The sequence below is a fragment of the Carya illinoinensis genome, chromosome 4 (assembly GCF_018687715.1).
Source record: "Carya illinoinensis cultivar Pawnee chromosome 4, C.illinoinensisPawnee_v1, whole genome shotgun sequence".
Taxonomy (NCBI): domain Eukaryota; kingdom Viridiplantae; phylum Streptophyta; class Magnoliopsida; order Fagales; family Juglandaceae; genus Carya; species Carya illinoinensis.
Genome location: NC_056755.1, coordinates 15,125,292 through 15,146,265, shown reverse-complemented (window position 1 = coordinate 15,146,265; position 20,974 = coordinate 15,125,292). Strand labels below are relative to the sequence as shown.

Below are 20,974 nucleotides of genomic sequence, written 5' to 3'. Positions count from 1 at the left end.
CATATTCTCTGCCATTAGTCCCCAGCTGCATACATTGTAAAGCAAAGCGATTCCACCATGAAACAACTGGCTTTTGCTGTGCTGATGGAACAATTTCTTTAGCCACAAATGATGTTCCTGATCAGCTTTATGCATTATTTACCTCCAACACAGATGAATCTACACATTTTAGGACATACATTCGAACTTATAATAACAAGTTCGCTTTTACATCCTTTGGAGTGAAGTTTGATAAAGATCTTTGCAGGAGAAATAGAGGAATCTATACTTTCAGAACTCAAGGACAGATCTATCACTATATCAACGATTTGGTTCCTTCAAATCGTCGTCCTTCTTATCTCCAGTTGTATTTCTATGGAACGTGCTGGAGAGGTATCTCTTTAATTTTCCTTCAAAAGTTGAGTTTTGTTATAATGAATTAATTAAAAAAAATTGGTTTTTTTAATTAATTATGTAAAGCTATTCAAAATTTATTTTGTAGGAAAATCGACCGTATGTTAAATGCATTGCGGAGAAATTATCAAAAAAGATTTGGAAGATTCAAGTCTATGCAGATCCAGAGAAACTGAAGGAGAAAAAATATAGGCAATTTAATGTCATTTCTATTGAAGCGGTGGAAGATGAAGAAACTGCTGGATCGTCATGTTAGAATCAAAATAATCTCAAATATCTTTTATAAAACTATGAGTGATGTTTATTTATAGGATCATGTTATAGATTCTATTAATGCTCTTCTTTTTTAATATATCACAATGTTTCATTATTTATCAATTATATAAACATTACATCATTACTTATTTAATTAACCAAAAATATTACATCTTTAGTAATAAAAAAATAATTCTTAACCAAAAAAATTATATATAAACTAAGCAAACGTGCATTGCACGTTGCTTTCACCTAGTTAAAATAAAAATCTTGAGATCAAAACTTAATTCTATATTTTATCTATTAATCAAATGATGAGTAAAATTTGATTGCATAACTCTAGGTAAATATAGCTAACTCATTCTTATCCATTTATTGTAATGGATCGAATAGCTAGCTCTTTTCTATTTAAGTGAAAATTAATTGAATTCTCCATTACCAAATACATTTAATGAGGAATTTTTAACAGTCACTGGTGAAGCTTAAACAAACAAAATAAAAAATAAAATAACAATTATAAGAGGAAGAAGAACACGACGAAAGAAGAAGACGACGACGACACGGCTGTTCTGCAGTACAGTACAATAATGTTCCGTCACCTGTATCGATGTAAATAACGATGGAAACGGGCTCTGCGACACACAAGAAGATATGTACCCACTTCTTAGCCACAAAAGCAACAAACGGCCATGAAGGCATGCAACATGAAGGTATGCGTGATCAACTAGCTAGCTAGCCAGGCCTCTATAAATTACTTAACACGGTCATGGAGGTTTGAACAGTACCTTGAAAACAAAAAGGCATCGATCCCCCCACTAAAAGTGGCATTGCTATTTACTGATCCAATGGCGAGCACCATCTCTCTCCCTTTATATGAAAAAATACCACGTAAAAACGCTTTGCAAAGGACCTCGGATATCATTATCTTTTTCCTTCTCCTTTCTCTCCTTACTTATCGTCTTCTCCACCTCAAAAACCATGGAACCACTTGGCTCCTTGCCTTCCTATGCGAATCATGGTTCACTTTCACTTGGGTTCTAGTCCTCAACATCAAGTGGAATCCTGTGATATTCAAAACGCACCCGGACCATCTCTTGCAAGCCGCATGGTAACTAACATCTACATATACACGACTCCTTGCGATTGTTATATACCTTTCTATCTGCTGTGCATGATGTTTTTGCTGCATAAATTGTTGGAATATATATACAAAACATCAGTGTATGGACAAATCTTAAGTTTGCCTCGGATATTAACAAATAATAAGAGTGAATGATATTTTATCATAAAAAATTCACTTATTTAATTTCTAATTGCATATTGTAATGATTATTCTTGTTTATGCCTCATTTTATTGAATATAACTTTGATCATGACCATAATACTCTTCTTGATAGGGAACCTGTTGAACTTCCCTCAGTGGACATGTTTGTGACAACTGCAGACCCTCTGCTAGAACCTCCTATCATCACTGTAAACACAGTGCTCTCTTTGTTGGCAGTAGATTACCCAGCCCACAAGCTTGCTTGCTATGTCTCGGATGATGGCTGTTCTCCTCTTACCTACTATTCCCTTGTCGAAGCTTCAAACTTTGCCCAACTCTGGGTACCATTTTGTAAAAAGTATGATATCCAAGTTAGAGCTCCTTTTAGATACTTTTCCAATGATCACGTTATAACGCTCAGTGATGGCACAAAGGAGTTCCAACATGAATGGAAAAGGATGAAGGTAATAATAATTAATATTCATACCTGCCGGATTTAGATTAATTTTTATAAGTATTTACTAATTAATTTGGTATCACTTAAAGAGCCAAGCTAGCTGCTTTTTGTCTTTATCTCATGTAGGACGAGTATGAGCAGCTTTGCCACAAAATTAACGTTGCGGTCCAAAAATCTGTGCCACCTTGTGATTTTACGGGGGATTTTGCAGAATTCTATAGTGTAGAACGCAAAAACCATCCAACTATTATCAAGGTAATTAACTCACTTTCCCTTTGACTTGAACATATACCTATTTATATTAATAGTAATGCTACATAACTGTATGGAATTGTAAACATCACGTAATCGCTTTGAAAAAAAGTAGGATCCACGATTAAAAAATTAGTTTTTTTTCATGTGGTCTCATATTAATTCATTTTTTTCAAAGCGACTGCATGTCGCTTGCACAACTATGACTGCAAATATCATTTCTCTTATATTAATATAATTCCACGAACTAATTACCGTATGTGTTGGTTATTATATTTAGAAAAATGCTTTGTCCCTTGATTTTGCCCTCTCAATTTGACCGTAAGTGTGTTTTAATTTTTTTTTTCTTAAAGGTTACAAAAATAACTATTAGGGAATGTGTATATTTATTTTTTAAAATATTTAAATATATTTAAAAAAATGTGATAGAAAAAGGAAAAAAATTGAAAATGTGTTAGGAGACATTTCTAGCTATACATGTTGGGCGGCCCCCTACCATTGTCTGGGTATGATGCTGCTATTCGGTTCCATCATTTTGCCTTTTCAAAGTTACTACTAATGCAATTATATTTATTTTTCTTTTTCTAAAATATTTTTAAATATCTTTAAATATTTTTTTAATGAAAAAATACACAAATTTACTAGTAGTCATCTTCTTTAACTAATAAAAAAATAAGAAATAAATTATGAACGTTCAAAATCAGAAATAAAAACTAAGGAGCCAAAATCAGAAATAAAAACTAAGGAGCCATGCAATATTATTAATAACATTTTCCTATATATATTTAATAGATAATGATAGGCTTACTATTTCCTATCACTTACTTATTACTCCTTTAATTTTTTTATTATTATGTTTTGGTTAATAACTTAATAGTTAAGTAAGTGACTATTAGTAATATTGTATATTTGTTTTTATTTTTATCTTAATGAATAAGGATTTTAAAAAATACCTAAAAGAAAATAATAAAAAAAATAAAAATTTCAAATACATAATAGAATAATAAATGAGTGGTAAAAAGTTGTAAGTCTATCATTATCCATATTTAATCCATGATGGCCTCCTAAATGAGTGGTAAAATGAGATGAGATTATTTGACATGAAAGTTTAAAATTGAATAGAATATTGTTATAATATTATTTTTTTTAATATTATTATTATTTTAAAAGTTGAAAAAGTTGATTAATAGATAATCTTGATTGCAGGTTATGTGGGAGAACAAAGGTCTCCCAGATCATGGGTTGCCCCTTTTGGTCTATATATCTAGGGAGAAGCGGCATAAGCATCCACATCATTACAAAGCGGGTGCCATGAATGCTTTGGTATGATGATCATTTTCATGTTTATTTATCAATGCTACATACAGTTATTTTTGTATACTATTTGCGTACTTCACTTATGTAATTGGCTACATAATTATTTTTAATGCATAACAAATCACATAAGTTGAGTGTACAAAAGATTATACATGTAAAAGTAACTACACATAAAATTTTTGTTATCTATTTATTAAAATTAGGAAAAGTTCACATGAATTCATATTATATATATGGAACTCATAATTCTTACATGACATAATGTTTCAATTGTTTCTATCAAATATATATATATATATAGACGAGAGTCTCTGCATTGATGACGAATGCTCCCTACATGCTCAACGTAGACTGCGATATGTTTGTGAACAATCCAAAAGTCATTCTTCATGCAATGTGCGTGTTATTGGATTCCAAGAGTGAAGCAGAAATTGCATTTGTTCAATTCCCTCAAGTATTCTACGATGGATTAAAGGATGATCCTTATGGCAATCAAATGGTGGTTCTATTCGAAGTAAGTCAAAATATAAGTTTTAACTTATTAATTATTCCTTCTTTTAATCTTTTTTCATTGTCATTTGCTTGATTATATATATACATATGTAGTACATGGGATGTGGAATAGCAGGACTTCAAGGACAATTTTATGGGGGAACAGGCTGTTTCCACAAAAGGAGAATTATCTATGGTTTATCCCCAGATAGCGTGGTTTCAGTTAATGGTAATTGAGATGAGTCTTTGTAATCTACTGAGGTTTTTAATGCCTTTTTGTATGAAAATTGTTTTTAATTTCTCATTTTCATAGGAAAATTGGTTGAGGATATATTTTCAAAGATTGGGAATTCAAAGGAGTTGACCAAATCAGCTATTGATGCTTTGGAAGGAAAGACAGGTACTAAACCAAATCACGATCTCCAGAGCTGTATTGAGGCAGCATACAAAGTAGCCGGTTGTGGGTATGAATGCGGCACTAGTTGGGGTACAAAGGTCAGTGAGCAGCAAAACATAAAATGGTTCCAAATGAAAAGTTTATTTTAACTTAATTTTGGTGGATCCACTTTAAGCTTGAAAACTTGAAGCTAGCAATTCAATAGTAATTAATCCAATATTATTGTTAGATTATTGTATATGTATGTGCTAAAATAATGTGTGTACATTGGCAACAAGAGATCACTAACTATAAGATTAATGAAGACTATCCTCCTTGTATATATATATCATAATATATACTACATATCCAATAATAATTCTGCTACTTACGATTGAATATATAAATTCACCACTTCCTGTGATATCCATTATGATTAGAAAACTCAAAACACTTAGTTAAACAAATGAGATGGGATAAAATGAAAACTCTATTAATAGTATTGACATAATGAGTGAATAGTAGTTAAATAATTTGAGTTGAGATTTTATGGGATTTTAGAAAAGGATAGAAAAAGTTGAATAAAAAAAATTATAATGTTACAAAAGGGTTAGAATATAGTTTTTTAATATTATTTTTATTTTGAGATTTGAAAAAGTTGAATAATTTTTGTGTTTTCTTTGGTATTTTGAAAAAATTGTAATGATTAGTTAATAATTAAATAAAAAAGTTGAAAATCTAAAATTGAAAATTATTTGTATTTGAATGGTGTTTGGATTTTGAGATGAGATGAGATAGTTTGTGAAACTAAGCCAAGTCTTATACTCTTTTATGCTCACTAATGTGGAAGGTATGTATCTCAATCCTAGCTTTTGTCCACTTTGTTCATCTTTGTGATTGTCCATTTCAGTTAGGTTGGATCTATGGATCAACAACAGAGGATGTACAAACCGGACTAAGGATTCATAAAAGGGGTTGGAGGTCAGTCAATTGTAGGCCAAACCCACCTGCCTTTCTAGGTTGCGCTCCCTCAGGCGGCCCTGCTGCAATGACCCAACAAAAGAGGTGGGCTACCGGTTTGCTTGAAATTCTATTAAGCAAAGATTGTCCCATATTTGCCTTTCTCTTTGCAAAGCTACAATGGAGGCAGTGCTTGGCCTATGTATGGCTCCTCACATGGGGCCTACGCCCAATCTTCGAGCTATGTTATGCGGCCCTTCCAGCCTATTGTATTATTGCCGACTCCTATTTCTTGCCCAAGGTATGATTTATATGTTAGAACCCTCCAATTTTAACTGTTACATGCACATTCAAATGTTTAAAAAGTCACTATGCAACCCTACACCATACAATATTCAACTAGAATATAAACATTGTATGACATTATTTTTAACTTATACGAATTTTATTGATCTCATAACTTAGTTTTTGTCCTTCTAGAAAAGATAGTAATTAGGATTTGCATGGTGAAGCACTCATCAGTACAATAAGATATTCAAAATCTAGTTTCTACAAATATATACGTTTCTTTTAAGTGTACGCTCGTAATTAATGTTTGTACACATACACACACACACACACACATATATATATATATATATATAGGTCCAAGAACCAGCCCTATATGTACCAGTTGCTCTCATTCTCACATACAACATATACACATTATCCGAGTACTTGAGAACTGGCCAGTCTGTTCAAGCATGGTGGAATAACCAGAGAATGGCAAGAGTAAACACAATGACTGCATGGTTATTTGGATTTTTTAGTGTTATGCTCAAGCTCTTTGGATTATCTGAGACAGTATTTGAGGTTACACAGAAAGAACAATCTAGTGATGGTGGTGATGATGATGATGCTGGAAGGTTTACCTTCAATGAGTCACCCATTTTTGTGCCAGGGACAACCATTTTGCTTGTTCACTTGACTACATTGGTAGTGAGCTTGTTAAAGTTGCAACATCCACCAGTTGATGATGCTATGCATGGATCAGGGCTAGGGGAGACTTTCTGTAGTTTGTGGTTGGTGCTATGCTTTTGGCCATTTTTTAAGGGTTTGTTCAGAAAAGGAAGACATGGAATTCCCAAAGCCACCATATACAAGTCAACCACTTTGGCATTGATTTTTCTTTATTGGTGTAGAAGGATTGCAATAACCGGTTGAAACTTTTGTTGTCTAGTTCTAATATTATTTTCTCATAAATTTCTTTTGGGTCAGATCACACCTTGCAATATGTGTTGGAATTGATTTCCATATAAAGTAAGTCAGACAATGTCTCTAGCATATGCTTGTAGTATGAAACTATTGAAATAATATGAAATATTCTTAGTTGCCTGCAGTTCAACCCGAAGCCTAAGTAGGGAAAACACTTGTAATAAAAAACATGAAGTCAGGAGTCACGGGATGATGAACACTTAATTTAAAATATGGGGACTCATTAGAGAGGAAATATGGTTGACATTTTGTTCTCTATATCTTCATGGTGTTGAGACATGATTTAATTGTGAGGAGTGAAATGCTAATCTTGCTGCTCCTCTCCCTCGTGAGTTATTTATGTTTTCTCAAAATTTACGACCCTTGGATGCACAAACGGGATATGACTTAATTGGTGGGGAGTTAAGAAAAGTTCGGTGGTACATGGTACGTGTTGAATAATTGTCGGGAGATTGATGACTATCTAAGGTATCCCAAGGGGAAGGATTGTAATTTTCCACAGAAATTACCTTAGATTGATGACTGTCTAAGGTATTTACAGGCAATAGTACCAAAAACTTAACTCGTTCCAAAACGAGCAGTACAAAGGCTATACCATGTATAGGAAGATATCGCGTGATAATTAAAAATAAAATTTCTAATTCGTCTCATCAAAGAAATTATGCTTAAAATCAAACTCATACAATGGTGGAAGATATTTATAAAGAGAAAATAAAAGTGATGGTATGTATAATGAATAGAAGATAAAATTACTGAGGTGGAAATTTTGAAAGTAGCATAATACAACTAAAATAATAAAATAAAGAGATGTGAAGAACGACTTTGGTTTCAATGATCCATCTATTAATTTAAAATATTGTTTCCAGTCGATTTACTTAAAATAAACTAGAATAATTATTCCGTTTAATTGGAAGATTTAGTATTTAAGGCTAATAAAATTATCACTAAAGATTAAGTATAAACAATTGATGATTAAAATATTCACAAATTTATTTAAATATCACAGATATTCTTCAAGCATCCAATGTATCCGAAAAATACAATGGATCAAGATATATATATATATATAAATAATCAAAGTTTCTAATAATAAACCATTCAATCGATCAAACTCATAATAAAAACACTATTGTTGATTGGAAACAATATTTAATAATTAGAGTTCACCTCTAACCTTAGTACAATGCAAGAAAAGTAAATGACATAAGTTAAATAAGCAAACAGAAATTAACAAGAGCTGGAGAGGAGGCCATAGGTAGGGGAGGAATGGTAGACCACGACAGTGGTGTCACTCAACTATGCTATCTCCCTCTCCCCTATCCGAGCTCTCTCAAAAATAAAAGAAAACTAAGAAAAAATTAAATTACACTACTCTCATTCTAATTCTAATTGTGCTCCGCCCTTCAATTCTCTTTCAATTCTTTTTTTATAGACATGCGTCCCAGTGAAAGTGATGCACCCAAGCATCCAACAATAAAAAAAAGTTGAATAACTTTCGGTAAGTCCTCTTCTTGTTCTTGCAGCTTTAGTGTCCCTCCATAAAAACAAGCCAGCTATGTTGCCTTTAATAATTCACTGCATGTCAAACATAGAAATGGCAAAGGAGGCTTGAGTGTCTGCAAAGCAACTAGCCCCTGCTCCTGTCACTACTTACTCTTCTCTAAAGTTGTCATGCTCCAAAAGCCCGCTGTAGGGTTTTAACCAATGAATATTTGCTTTATTTGTATGGGTCCTGCCGAAGAGCCAAGCAAAAAGCCCCTTCCTATGGTTCCTTTCATGCTTTCCACATAAATCATTTAATACTTTTTCTTTTTGTCCATATGTGCTTCATTTCCCAAGAATTTTAAATAAAAGAAATGTGTTTCCGTAATGTAGCCTATGTGCTCCTCTACTTGTTGTCTCCACTCAACATTTGCAATTGGTTTCCATGATTTGCATGTCCTCTTGCCATTCCCTTTTGACTTGTTTTTATTTCTTTGCAACATTGAAAATGTCATTCCTTCATGTGCTCGGTACTTCCGGTTGTTGAAAAGAAAAGTAAGGCGTGCATGTAGTTCCACTCAACAATGTTTCTCCCATGGAAGTAGCTCACCATGAGAATCATATTTATTTAAAAGCATGAACATAACACAGTAAAAAAAACAAAATAAATAAAAAGGAAAGAAATATCATAAATGTGTTGTGCACGTGACAAAATATTACTCAACTAAATCATAGCTCGTAAAATTAAACATAAATCATGATATTAATCAATTTAAATCATAATTTGAATTTATGTCTATTAACTATTTTTCCATCTAAAACCAATAATAATGTCATGAAGCAATTAAAATACATTAGTTTTAGATATATAAAATATGCAATATTTTAACTCAAACAATATGTCGCTGCATACTTAGAATAATTTAAATTAAAAAAATTTAATTATAACGAATGTTTTCAAATATTCTATTCTTTTGCACTTATATACAGTTTGCATATGGACAAACTTAAGATAGAAGGCATAGAGAATATAGAGGCGAGACATGAAGAAGAATTTTCCTGATGGTTTGAACAACGCATATGCACTTAAATATCAAATGATGTAAATGTTTTTTGAAACATTTCAATTCTAAATAACTATATAATATTTTGTCAATACTTCAATTGTTAGATTATGGAACAATGTGCTCATGATCCCATATTAGTTTCTTTCGAATTGTTTGCATTGGTCTATAGTCTATCAGACAAAGCACTTGGATACATTGCATGCACAGTTAGATGTTACAAATTCCATACTATGGATCATGAATGTAATCAAAATATGTAAAATTGTGGAGTGTTGGTTGAAGGAAGTCATGGAACAGATGATATTGACTACTATGGTGTCATACGCGACATTGTTGAATTAAAATACTTGGGTGATTTATGGGATCTAAACAGTAGTTGGGTTTTGATACATAGGGATAGTCACTATAGGAGTGTCAATACTTCATCTATATGGTATGAAGATGATCCATTTGTATTGGCTTGTCAAGCTACCAAAGTCTATTATTTGATTGATCCAATCAAAATGACCGATGAAGATAGTGGAGAGATATCTTGGTGAATTGTACAAAAAATTGTTCCCCAAAATATCTATGATGCAGAAATGATAGCAGATCACGAGAATAGTGAAGATGAAAATGATACTCTAATTATAGAGGCCAGGAATGGTGGTAGATTATGAGAGGATATTAATTTATTTGTTGACCTTAGTGCACTTGAGCTAATCCCCTAATGTAGAGATGACGTTCCACCCATGCATCTCGACCTATCCGAATTAAATGATCATTTAGTTGAAGTAAGTGAGACAGAAGAAGAAGTAGATTCTAATGATGAAGAAGAAGAAGAATCCGAAGAAGTCAATGAAGAAGATGAAGAAGAGGTTGATGATGATGACAAGGATGTTATTGAAGGAAATTCTAAAACATGCATGGACTAAAAAAAAATCTAAAGATGAATAAGAAAAGTATTAACTATTTTATTTACATAGGTGGCAATACTATATCACTTTTCATAATTTATTCTAATCTAATTATTTTTATCATATCAATCATTTTTAAGGATGCCACTAAAATGACAACAAAGAAATGTGCCTTCCACCAAGTCCCAAACCCGCTGAGAACTCCACGAATGAGGAATCCACTCCTCAATAAGTTGATATACAGGAGACAAACAGTCGACGCCTACTAATAAGGAAATTTTTTGATAATTAATTATATTCTAATTCTCCCAAAGACTACATTTAATAATTTTAAATATATTAACTGATGCCTTGTTACGTCGTGGTTGTGGCTTAACACGTGGCTTTGCGCTTGAGAAAAAAAGAAGGCACGAAAAAATCAAGGTCACCATTCCTGATAACTCCACTGGAGGAGTGGATGATAGTGTAGATTTGCTTGCTTCCTATGTCGGAACACTTGTCCGAGCTTATACCCAATTTTATGTGTGCTCATAGAGAGATGTTTCGAGTGAGATTAAGGATTGTGTTCGGAGGTCGTGTGCTAATGAGTTTATGTGCCATAGTAAATTTTTTAAGAGATATTGATTAAATATATGTTTTGACTTAATTAACTTCTTAGGATGAATTTTACCTCAATTTTGGCCGTAGTGAAGATGTGCAAACTATGAATGAGTTGATTGCTGCATTATTTCAACATCACAAGGAACGATGTCATGACCACTTCAAGAAGTTTGAGACAGTGGAACAGGCCACTTAATCCCCTTTATATAAAATAAAGTTAGGCGATTGAAGAAAGTGTTGTTATCTTTTCACAAGTCAAAATTATCAGGTATTCTAGATTTATACCCTAAAACTTATTTACATTTATATTCGTTAATTAACATAGTATATAATTTTTTAGCACTTAAATACTATAAATGCACAAAATAGAACAACTTTGACTGTCCACCATCGCGTCGGTTCAAGGTCATTCTAATGTCTTGCCTATAAAATGGTAAATAATAATTTATAGAAATTCACTAATTTTTATCATATTCCTTTATTTAAGTACTAACATTATTTTTTAAAATTGCTTATCTTGTTTTGTTAGAAACGTAATGATCATTAAAATTTCTCTCTCATTCATGTCTATGTTGTGAATTGATCTTGTGGCTAAAGATAATTATATAAATGATGTTATTTTCTGTGAATAAATTATGCAACATGTGAATAAATATTATGTTTGATTTGTATGTTTTTTAATATGTTAGTTATTGTGTGTTTTCTTTATAATTCTATGAAAAAATGATTGAGATACAGTTAGCTTCTAAGGAATAATCTCCTAGTGACATGGATTATTTGCAGAAGTGCTCGGGACCAAGTTTAGTTTGGTAAAAAGTTTGGGATGTTCTTTCAAGTGTGTCGGTTCATCATCCACGACCTCGACTTCATAAGTTAATAATCTTACTAAGGATTTAGACGAAGCACGTTAAGAAAATGAGTAGACAAAGTTGGGACAGCAAGAGTTTGAGTCTCTATTATCGCGATAGTTTAATAAGTTTAGGTAGTGAGAAGTGTTAAGAAAAGTTGAGAATGGTAGTAAAAACAGTAATAAAAAAGTAATAATAGAATATTGAATAGTAGTGAAATGTAATGAATAGTATTAAAAAGTATATAAAAAGTAATAATAAAATAATAAATAGTAGTAGAGTAGTCTGAGAATATCTAAGATATTCTTGGTACCCAAGCGTCGATACGTGTTTGTAGGAGCAACAAAGAGACCATGGGGAAAGAATATACACTGAAGTCTAAGAACAAGTATAGATGGAGATGATCGTCTAGATGGAGCATGTTATGTCACTACAGTAGGATCGCGGTGGGCAACGAAAAAAAAGAAATAAATTTTATCAATATTATCATTGTTCACAACATTTAATCTCTAATTTTGCAATTCTATAAGACATTATTAGTTGTTAAATTTATGGTATAATATGATATAATTTGTATGTTTTATAATTTTGTTAATTTATGGTGTAATGTGATACAGTTTGTACGTTTTATAATCTTATGAAATTAATATTTTTAATCTATACGTTCGAATGTAAATAAAAAACGTTCAAACATTGCTTTACATTTGAACTAACGTTTAAACATAACACCACCAAATTATAACAAACCATTCGAACGTACCTATCCTCATATATAAAAGTGAAAGTTTAAACCAGAAAACTGGAAAACCAGCCCGAACTAGATCAGACCGCTCAATTTTGAATTGGTCCAATCCAAAATTAGTTTTTACATTTTAAAAACGGGCTAAATTCGATCTGAAATCGGATCTTGGCTTGTCGCCACTAGACTGGATCAGTTTATAAAATATATATAAAAATTAATTTTTAATATTATATAAAATATTTTATATATCTATAAATAATTTTTATATGTAATAAATATAATTATATATGAAATTTTTATATATACTATATATAATTATATATTATAATTTATAACATTAATTTTTAATTTTAAATATATATAATTAAATTGACAATTGATTAAAACTAGAAAACCGAACCGAAGTACTGGTTCGATCTCAAATTTTGTACAAAACTAGGCCAAACTAGACCGGTTACACCTCTAGTCATACAATCTAATTGTTTGAATGTTAAACCACAAAACATTCGAATGCTGACCAGATATTTGAACGTTGTGCAATTCTTGTTTGAACGGTTTTTCGTTGACATTCGAATGCGACATTCAAACATCAATGACAGCAAACATTCGAACGTAAGAATGTTTGAATGTAAATGTTAAACGTTCAAAATGAAAACAATGCATGTCAACTTCTGCCATTCAAATGTCAATCGACCGAATTTACGTTCGAATGTTTATATGTACGTCCATACGTTAGTTTTTATGATAGATTTTCATTGTCACAAAAATTTTTCAAATTCAAATGTTATATCTCACGGGAGACTTCCAAAAAAAAAAAGAAAAAATCATGACAGTTGAACAGTAAACCATCACAGATTAATTTATGTGATGCTGTGATTCCTTTTACGTGACAATTTCAAACCATCACAAAATAGTTTTACTGATGGTTTTGTCATTTTCAGTGATGGTTTCGTTATCACAAAATCCAAATTCTGTTGTAGTGATTCAAGCCTCCTCCCTCCACCACTGTCGCCCAGTACGCTCAGCCATGGTGAGGCAAATTTTCACCCTCAATCTTGTACTGCTACCGCTAGCCACGGTTGCCTAGACATTGCCTCTTTCTCTCCACTGTAAACCCAAGAACTTTTTTTTATACTAAAAAATAGAACAAGAAGAATTCCTACCCAAGCATGTGTTCAGCCCACACAACACGATCACAACTTGGTCGTGCTACACCCTGGACCACCAAACATAAGTCCCTCTCTCTCTCTCTCTCTCTCTCTCTCTCTCTCTTATCACTCTCACTCTTTATCTCTCTCTTTCTCAGTGCTCTCACATCTCGCTGTCCACTAAAGACCGTCGCCTAGTCCCTAGCTCCTCTGCATGCCTCCTTCCCTCACTGTAAACCTCAACCATAGTGCCCCTCTTCTAGTGTCGTTCTGCCTTGTTTTCAAAATAGGAAAGATTTCCTGTCTCCTATAAATCTTGGCAGGAAGTAGAGTTGATATTTTTACAAAATTACACTTAAGTCCTTTGATTTGCAAGCCAAAGTTTGAACTTTTATATTTATCTTGCGTTTGACTTTTTTTTTTTTTAAACCATGGGTTGCGGAAGATTTGTATAATATTTTTAGGTGGGCCTAGTCTCACTCTATATTAGTACAAAAATTTATTTTACAAAAATATTTTGAAATTAATGTATTAATTAGAGGAATTAAATGGATATAGATGATATCAGGGAAGTAATGCTATTTTTAGGCTAAGAGAATCTTATACATTTAGGCAAAATAGGTTATTTTAGTATTTCAACTTTAAGTATTGAAATACATATTTGATCGAAAATTTATGAAAGCTACTGGACTATTTTACAGGTAACAATAAATATTTGCTTGGTACTGTTGTGGAAAAACTCTAAAAAGTTAAAAAAGTTCAAGTAAGTAGGGATGCTATAGTTTGCATAAAAGAAATGAACTGAGGTTAATTTGAAAAATATGCATGTCTTGTTATGAAAATAAATTTGAAACAATTTCAGTTATTTGTTATGCACTACTCATAAAATTTGTATGAAAGAAGAAAGTCATTTTGTTATGATGGTGTACACATGAGCTTATTTTTGACATTTTGTTTCTAAACTGTATAAAAAGAATGAGTATGAAAATATGTGCATAATTTTACAGCGACGATTTGATTATGTTGTGTTATGAATATGTTCTGTACTCTAATATGATATAATGTGATCTTTAAAAACCTCTAGCATGACATTTTATCTCTGTTTTGTTTTGACCTTACCACGTGTGTAAACTATGCCTCTGTTCGGGTTGGTACAAACTTTATTTTTTTGTGCACCCACTTTGGAAGTTAAAGTGATTTTCTATGTGATCTTTCTTGTGTACACACTTGAGACTCTGAGAATGAATAAGGGGAACATTTCACATTTTGTATCAGCTTGATTGACCACCGAGGTTTGCACAATCATACCAAGAGGGTTAAACAAGGAATTTCGTTTCTGATATGATGTTTCAATTATGCTATGTCAAATGAATTTTGAATAAGTATATTTTTAAACTTTCGCTCTGATATTTTTATAATATGTTTTATTCTACATTTTGAAAATAAAAATGTTTTGTTATGCATTCTCAACTCTGTAAATATTCATGTTTACATATTAGGATATGTTTTCTATTGACTAAGTTGTTGATAACTCACTCCTTATTTCTACAATATTTTTCAAAAATCTTGATACTTCAGCTGGAAGTCAAAAGTTGAAAGTATTAGCAAGGTTTGCTAATTATAAAGGAATAAGTGTTAAAGGGTACAAGCATTTATTTGAGGGTCCTTATTAGTAGATTTATTATTTGATTTTAATTTGGTATTTTGAGTCATGGACATCTCCAAGTATTTGTGGAGATTGTAATTTATTTTATTGAGGTATTTATTTGGTGTCCATTGTTGAACAAATAAATTAATATTTTTATAGAATCTCTAGAGTATATATAATTGTGTTATTAGAGATGATTTTGGATAATAAGGGCTAACTCTTCGGACATCTGGGACCGGGACGTTACAATACTGGTGATATCAGAGAAAGAATGGAGACTCTCATTTTTGCAAGGATTAGCTGATGAAGATTAATCCTGCACCATCATGCAATTGTAGAAGGAAGTGGACAGCCTTTTAGAAGAAGAAGAGCTTAAGTGGCAACAAAGAGTAAAGCAGCAGCAGTTAGCACATGTGGATAGAAATACCAAATTCTATCACATGTATGCTAACCAGAGGAAAAATACAAACTTTATTAAGCAGATCATTGACAATGAAGGAACTTTACATTTAGATCAAGCATCTATAGGTGACATTTTCAATTCCTATTTTAATAATCTATTTCATTCTTCTAATCCCGCAGAGATAGATAATTGCTTGTTTTATATGCAGGCCAGAGATACTCTTGCTATGCCTAGCATGCTTTTATCTGAATTTTCTGATTTAGAAGTGCAAGAAGCTATTTTCCAAATGGCCCCTTTAAGTTCCCTAGGTTCCGATGGTTTTCCTACTCAATTTTGTCAAACTCACTGGGAGGAGGTTGGCAACGATGTGTGTAACTTTGCACTGAATTTTTTTTTAGAAAGGGACGTTCTTTTAGAAGTGTTAATAACACTTTTAGTACTCTAATTCCTAAAGTAAAATATCCCAAGAGAGCCACTAAATATAGACCTATCAGCTTATGTAATGTTCTCTATAAAAAAGTGGACAAAGTTCTTACTAATAGATTGAAATAGGTGTTGCCTCTCCAAATCAAAGTGCATTCATTTTAGGGAGGCTCATTACTGATAATATTCTTGTAGCATATTAAACTCTTCATACTTCACCACAAGAGGTTGGTTTAATTTGAAGCATCCATTTTGCCTTGGAAGAAGGAAGGATAGACTTGTGTGGAATTACACGAATGATGGTATTTTTCAATTAAAAATGCCTACCACCTACATAGAGATATTAAACAGATATGTCAATGTAGCTGCTCAAATGACAAAAGTAAGAAAAGTGTGTGGAAATCAATATGGAAACTGAATGTCCAAAATGCATTTAAAATGTTCTTATGGAGGGCTTGGAGAGATGCATTACCTACGCCTTCTAACTAATGCAGAAGGAAGATTGTAGAGGAGGATATATGTCTAATCTATAAGATCTCTTCTGAATAAGTGGGTTATTCTTTTTGGAGTTGTGAAGGAGCCAAGGATGCTTGGAGTCAATGCAGTAAAAAGATTCAAAAGATGACATTCTACAACACTTCTTTTTCTAGATATATGGAGTAGATTATGCAATATTCTTCAACAAGAGGAGCTAGAAGTAGCAACAATTGTAGCAAGGCAGATTGGGCATAGAAGGAATGATGTTATCCATGGCAAAAAGTTTGATCATCCTTCTACCATCCAAAACAAGGTAAAAGAGAACTAGCAAGCTTTTAAACATGCTCAACTCTTAAACAAGCCTTCATAGTAGTAGTGTGCACAAATTCAACAAAGATGGATGTTGTCCAGATGACTAACACAAGAGGGGGGGTGAATTGAGTTGTATTAAAAAATAACAATTATAAATCAAATATATAATATAAAATATAAACAAAATATGAAATAATAATAAATATAAAGAGTAAAGGTAAGAGAGAAGCAAACTCAATATGTTAACGAAGTTCGGCCCTACTGCCTACGTCCTCGCCTCAAGCTACCCCTTGAGAATTCTCAAATTCACTATTCAACCTCTTTCAGGTGGAGATAGAAATCTATTACACCTTTGAACAACACCACTACAAAGGATCCGTGTAGAACACCATCTACACTTGCAATCACCTTACACGTGGTGATTCAACTATTCCCCGTGTAGAATACTTTCTACACGCACAAGGGTTATACACACATTTTTTCTGATACAAAAGCTAATAGTGGGTAGGTTATCAGAAAACATTCATCAATGAGTGAAATAAGAACAATACAGCGCAAACTATATTTATCAAAATGAACAAGGATTAAGGCTCAATGCTTAGAGAAAAGAGAATGAAAGTTTTGAATGAATGTTGTATGTTCTGGATGTTGTGAATGTGAAGCTCTCAAATGATATATTTATATGCATATGAGACTTCATATTCAAATTTAAAAAGATTCACATGTCAAAGACAACATCATTCACTTTTTCAAAAAAATCAAACCTAATCTTTTACTTTTGGTATATGACAAAAGGAGCACACTTTTTTTTTTTCAAAAAATTCAAACATAATCTTTTATTTTTTGCATATGACAAAAGGAGCACACTTTTTTTTTTCAAAAAATTCAAACCTAATCTTTTACTTGTTGTATATGACAAAAGGAGCACACTTTACTTTTCAAATTTTTCAAACAAAATCATCTACCTTTTGTATAAGTCTAAAAAAACATCAATTACTTTTGAAAATATTCAAATAAAATATATACATGTGAAAGATGATAATCAATCATTTTTAATATTTTCAAAGTTCAACCCTTTAATCAAGGCATGCACATGTAAAAGATGACAATCAATCATCTTTCAAAATTTTTAAATTTAATTTTCAAAAAAATTCATGCACATGTGGAAAATGTATTTTAATGTTTTATGATAAAATATTAATTTTGAGTATTAATCCTAATTTCAAATTTTAAGAGATTTACAATATTACTCTATGACTTTAATATGAATTTGTTTCATTCTTGCTTATGCTTGATTTTTTGATGTGCTTGACTCCATTGTGTGGACAACTTGAGCTTGAAACTCTTTTATTATTTGAATTCATTTGTTATCATCAAAATCCATATGTAGATTTATAATCACATGAAACTTGAAACTTTAGGTTCAACAATGGATAAAGCTTCCTAATTTAATTTTCAAGATTAATTGGGATCCTGCTATCAATAAAGAGATTATGAAGATTGGCATTGAGGTCATTATCTGAGATGGAGGAGGGCATGTTATTGGGTCTCCTTTTGCACCCAGATGTAGATGTTTCTCCAAGGGTAGCGGAGTCTATAGTAGTGATGGTGGTAGTGAACTTTTGTAAAGACTTGAGCATTCATTCTCTCATCTTAGAAGGAGATGTTTTACAAGTTATGAATAATCTTTCAAGTGCACACACAGATTGGAGCCAAGCAAGTTGGATAGTTGAGAACACCAAAGCTTTGCTTAATTCATTTGCCAATTGGTACGTTAATCACATTAGAAAAGCTTACAATCAAGGCAGCTCATATTCTTGCTTGAAAAAGTTTATCTCTATAAAAGGATCTTAAAAGCATGGAAGAAATTCTATTTTATATTTAATCGATTATATACCAAGATATGTGGTAAGACTTGTTTTTATTAAGGTTTGGTTGATTCTTTTAGGCTTGTTAGTTGCTGGTTGTTTTATTTGTTTATTGGACTGATTTTGACACTTAGTTTTGGATTAATTTATAGTATTCTATCTTGTAAACTCTAAATGTAATAATATTATTATGGTATTTTTTCATCATAAATGAGGATTAATTAATAAATTTAGATCGAATCCGTTATGTATTTGGCTATCAACTTTTTTAAAAAAGGAAAAAAAATTAAAAATAAATGTTGTAAAATTTGTAGAGTAATAAAATTATTATTAAAAAAAAAAAAGAATTAGTGCCAGCAAAGATGTGGATACAATTATACAAATATTGGACAAAAAAAATTCTGACACGTAACTGTCAACGTTCTCCTTGAAGGCAACTTCATTTTATCGTTTAAGCTCATGCTCAATCAAGTTGGCAGGAAACAAACAAAATAAAAATAATAATGGAAAATCACAAGTACTCATGTGGACAAAACCCTTCCACGCTATATGGTGTTCTAGACGATATGGTTTCGCGACGTAAATCGGTATGATTATGAACAATATTCGAGGGATTAAGTAAATGATTTTGACAGACAGAGTACTGTACCACAAGCGACGTACATATCAACCTCCCAGCCTGACATGACCGTGCCGCAGACACAACAGATGGCCATCATTGCAACTACGAACTCACCTGTAGCTCTCCAAGGCATTGCCGGAAATAAATTATTATAAAAAATCAAAAGAGAGGAATTACAAAACTAAATTATCTCCGCAATTATCTCCGTAACACGACACCAGTGGCAATGATCATTCCCTCTCTCTCCCAGGAAAAAGCATCACCAATCCAACTGGCACTGGCATTCTTACTTGATAACATCCAAGAGTGTGAGTGATGTCCTTACCATCTTTCTTCCCGTGTGATTATCAGTTTTCCTGGATATAAATAATAAAATTTAATTAATATAAATTTTTAAGGTGATTTATCAGAAAAAAAGTCTTGATAATGAAACTTGATTCTAAATTTTATCTATTAATTAAATACTGCACATGCTAGATTTATTTATTTACAGAGAATTTGACCTACTGATAAAAGAGTGTTACAAATATAAATAATAAAATTTATATTTTTTATTAATTTAAAATTCGAAGACAAATGATGAGTAAAATTTGATTGCATGACTAAGTACGCCCAGAAAAGATAAAAACCACATGCAACAATAAATGGAGGGGATTCTGACTGAAAAAAATAAATAAAAATGGAAGGGATTCTGTACTCGTGTGAAAGGGAAGAGATCGAATAGCTAGCTCGTTTCTATTGAAGTGAAAATTAATTGAATTTTCCATTACCAAATACATTTAATGAGGAATTATTTACAGTTACTGGTGAAGCTTAAACAAATAAAATAAAAAATAAAAATAAAATAATAATTAACAGAGAATAAAAATTAATAAAATATTATTTTTTAATCTTTTCTTTAAAAAGAAGTTAGGAATCCCGGGAGGGGATTCCGATCTTGGAGCTATAACTCCAAATTTTTTATTTTTGAACTATTTTTAACTTAATGATTTCGAAATAATATTAAATTTATTTTTAAAAATAATAAAAAAATAATTTTGACCTAACCACCGTCCGCGATGAGTGTAGAGACACCGTACAATATATATATATATATTACAAGGACTGTATCCACGTGATTGATAGGGATAAACATGATAACATAAAAAGAGAATTGATAACCTCTTGAGTAGAGTATTTATTGTTGGCATTTACTGGAGAGAATCTGTGGGCAGATTGTACGCTATCATAGGAAGGAGAACACGACGAAAAGACGACGACGACACATGTGGTCGTCTGTTCACCAACTAGCACGTTCATCGTGAGGTCTGACATTTTGGGAAACGAAAAATTTAATTGTATGAATAATTCTGCATTAATATTAATCTAATATAATTAATTAAAAAATAAATTTTATTTAAAATAAAATTAATTTAAAT

At 31.8% G+C, this 20,974-nt stretch overlaps 1 protein-coding gene across 2 annotated transcripts; it reads left to right on the top strand.

The window, feature by feature from the left end:
• Positions 1–1,296: 1,296 nt before the first annotated feature.
• LOC122307337 (cellulose synthase-like protein H1) lies at positions 1,297–7,150 on the top strand. Of its 2 annotated transcripts, none has more exons than XM_043120164.1 (9): positions 1,297–1,756; positions 2,046–2,376; positions 2,496–2,624; positions 3,828–3,944; positions 4,240–4,452; positions 4,545–4,659; positions 4,744–4,925; positions 5,717–6,067; positions 6,412–7,150. In XM_043120164.1, the coding sequence occupies exons 1-9, from the start codon at positions 1,494–1,496 to the stop codon at positions 6,967–6,969; spliced, it is 2,259 nt and encodes a 752-aa protein (XP_042976098.1). In that variant the 5' UTR covers positions 1,297–1,493; the 3' UTR covers positions 6,970–7,150. The 2 variants fall into 2 exon arrangements, with proteins under 2 accessions (XP_042976098.1, XP_042976100.1); XM_043120166.1 differs by having other exon boundaries at positions 1,299–1,756; positions 6,707–6,877.
• The last annotated feature ends 13,824 nt before the right edge of the window (positions 7,151–20,974 follow it).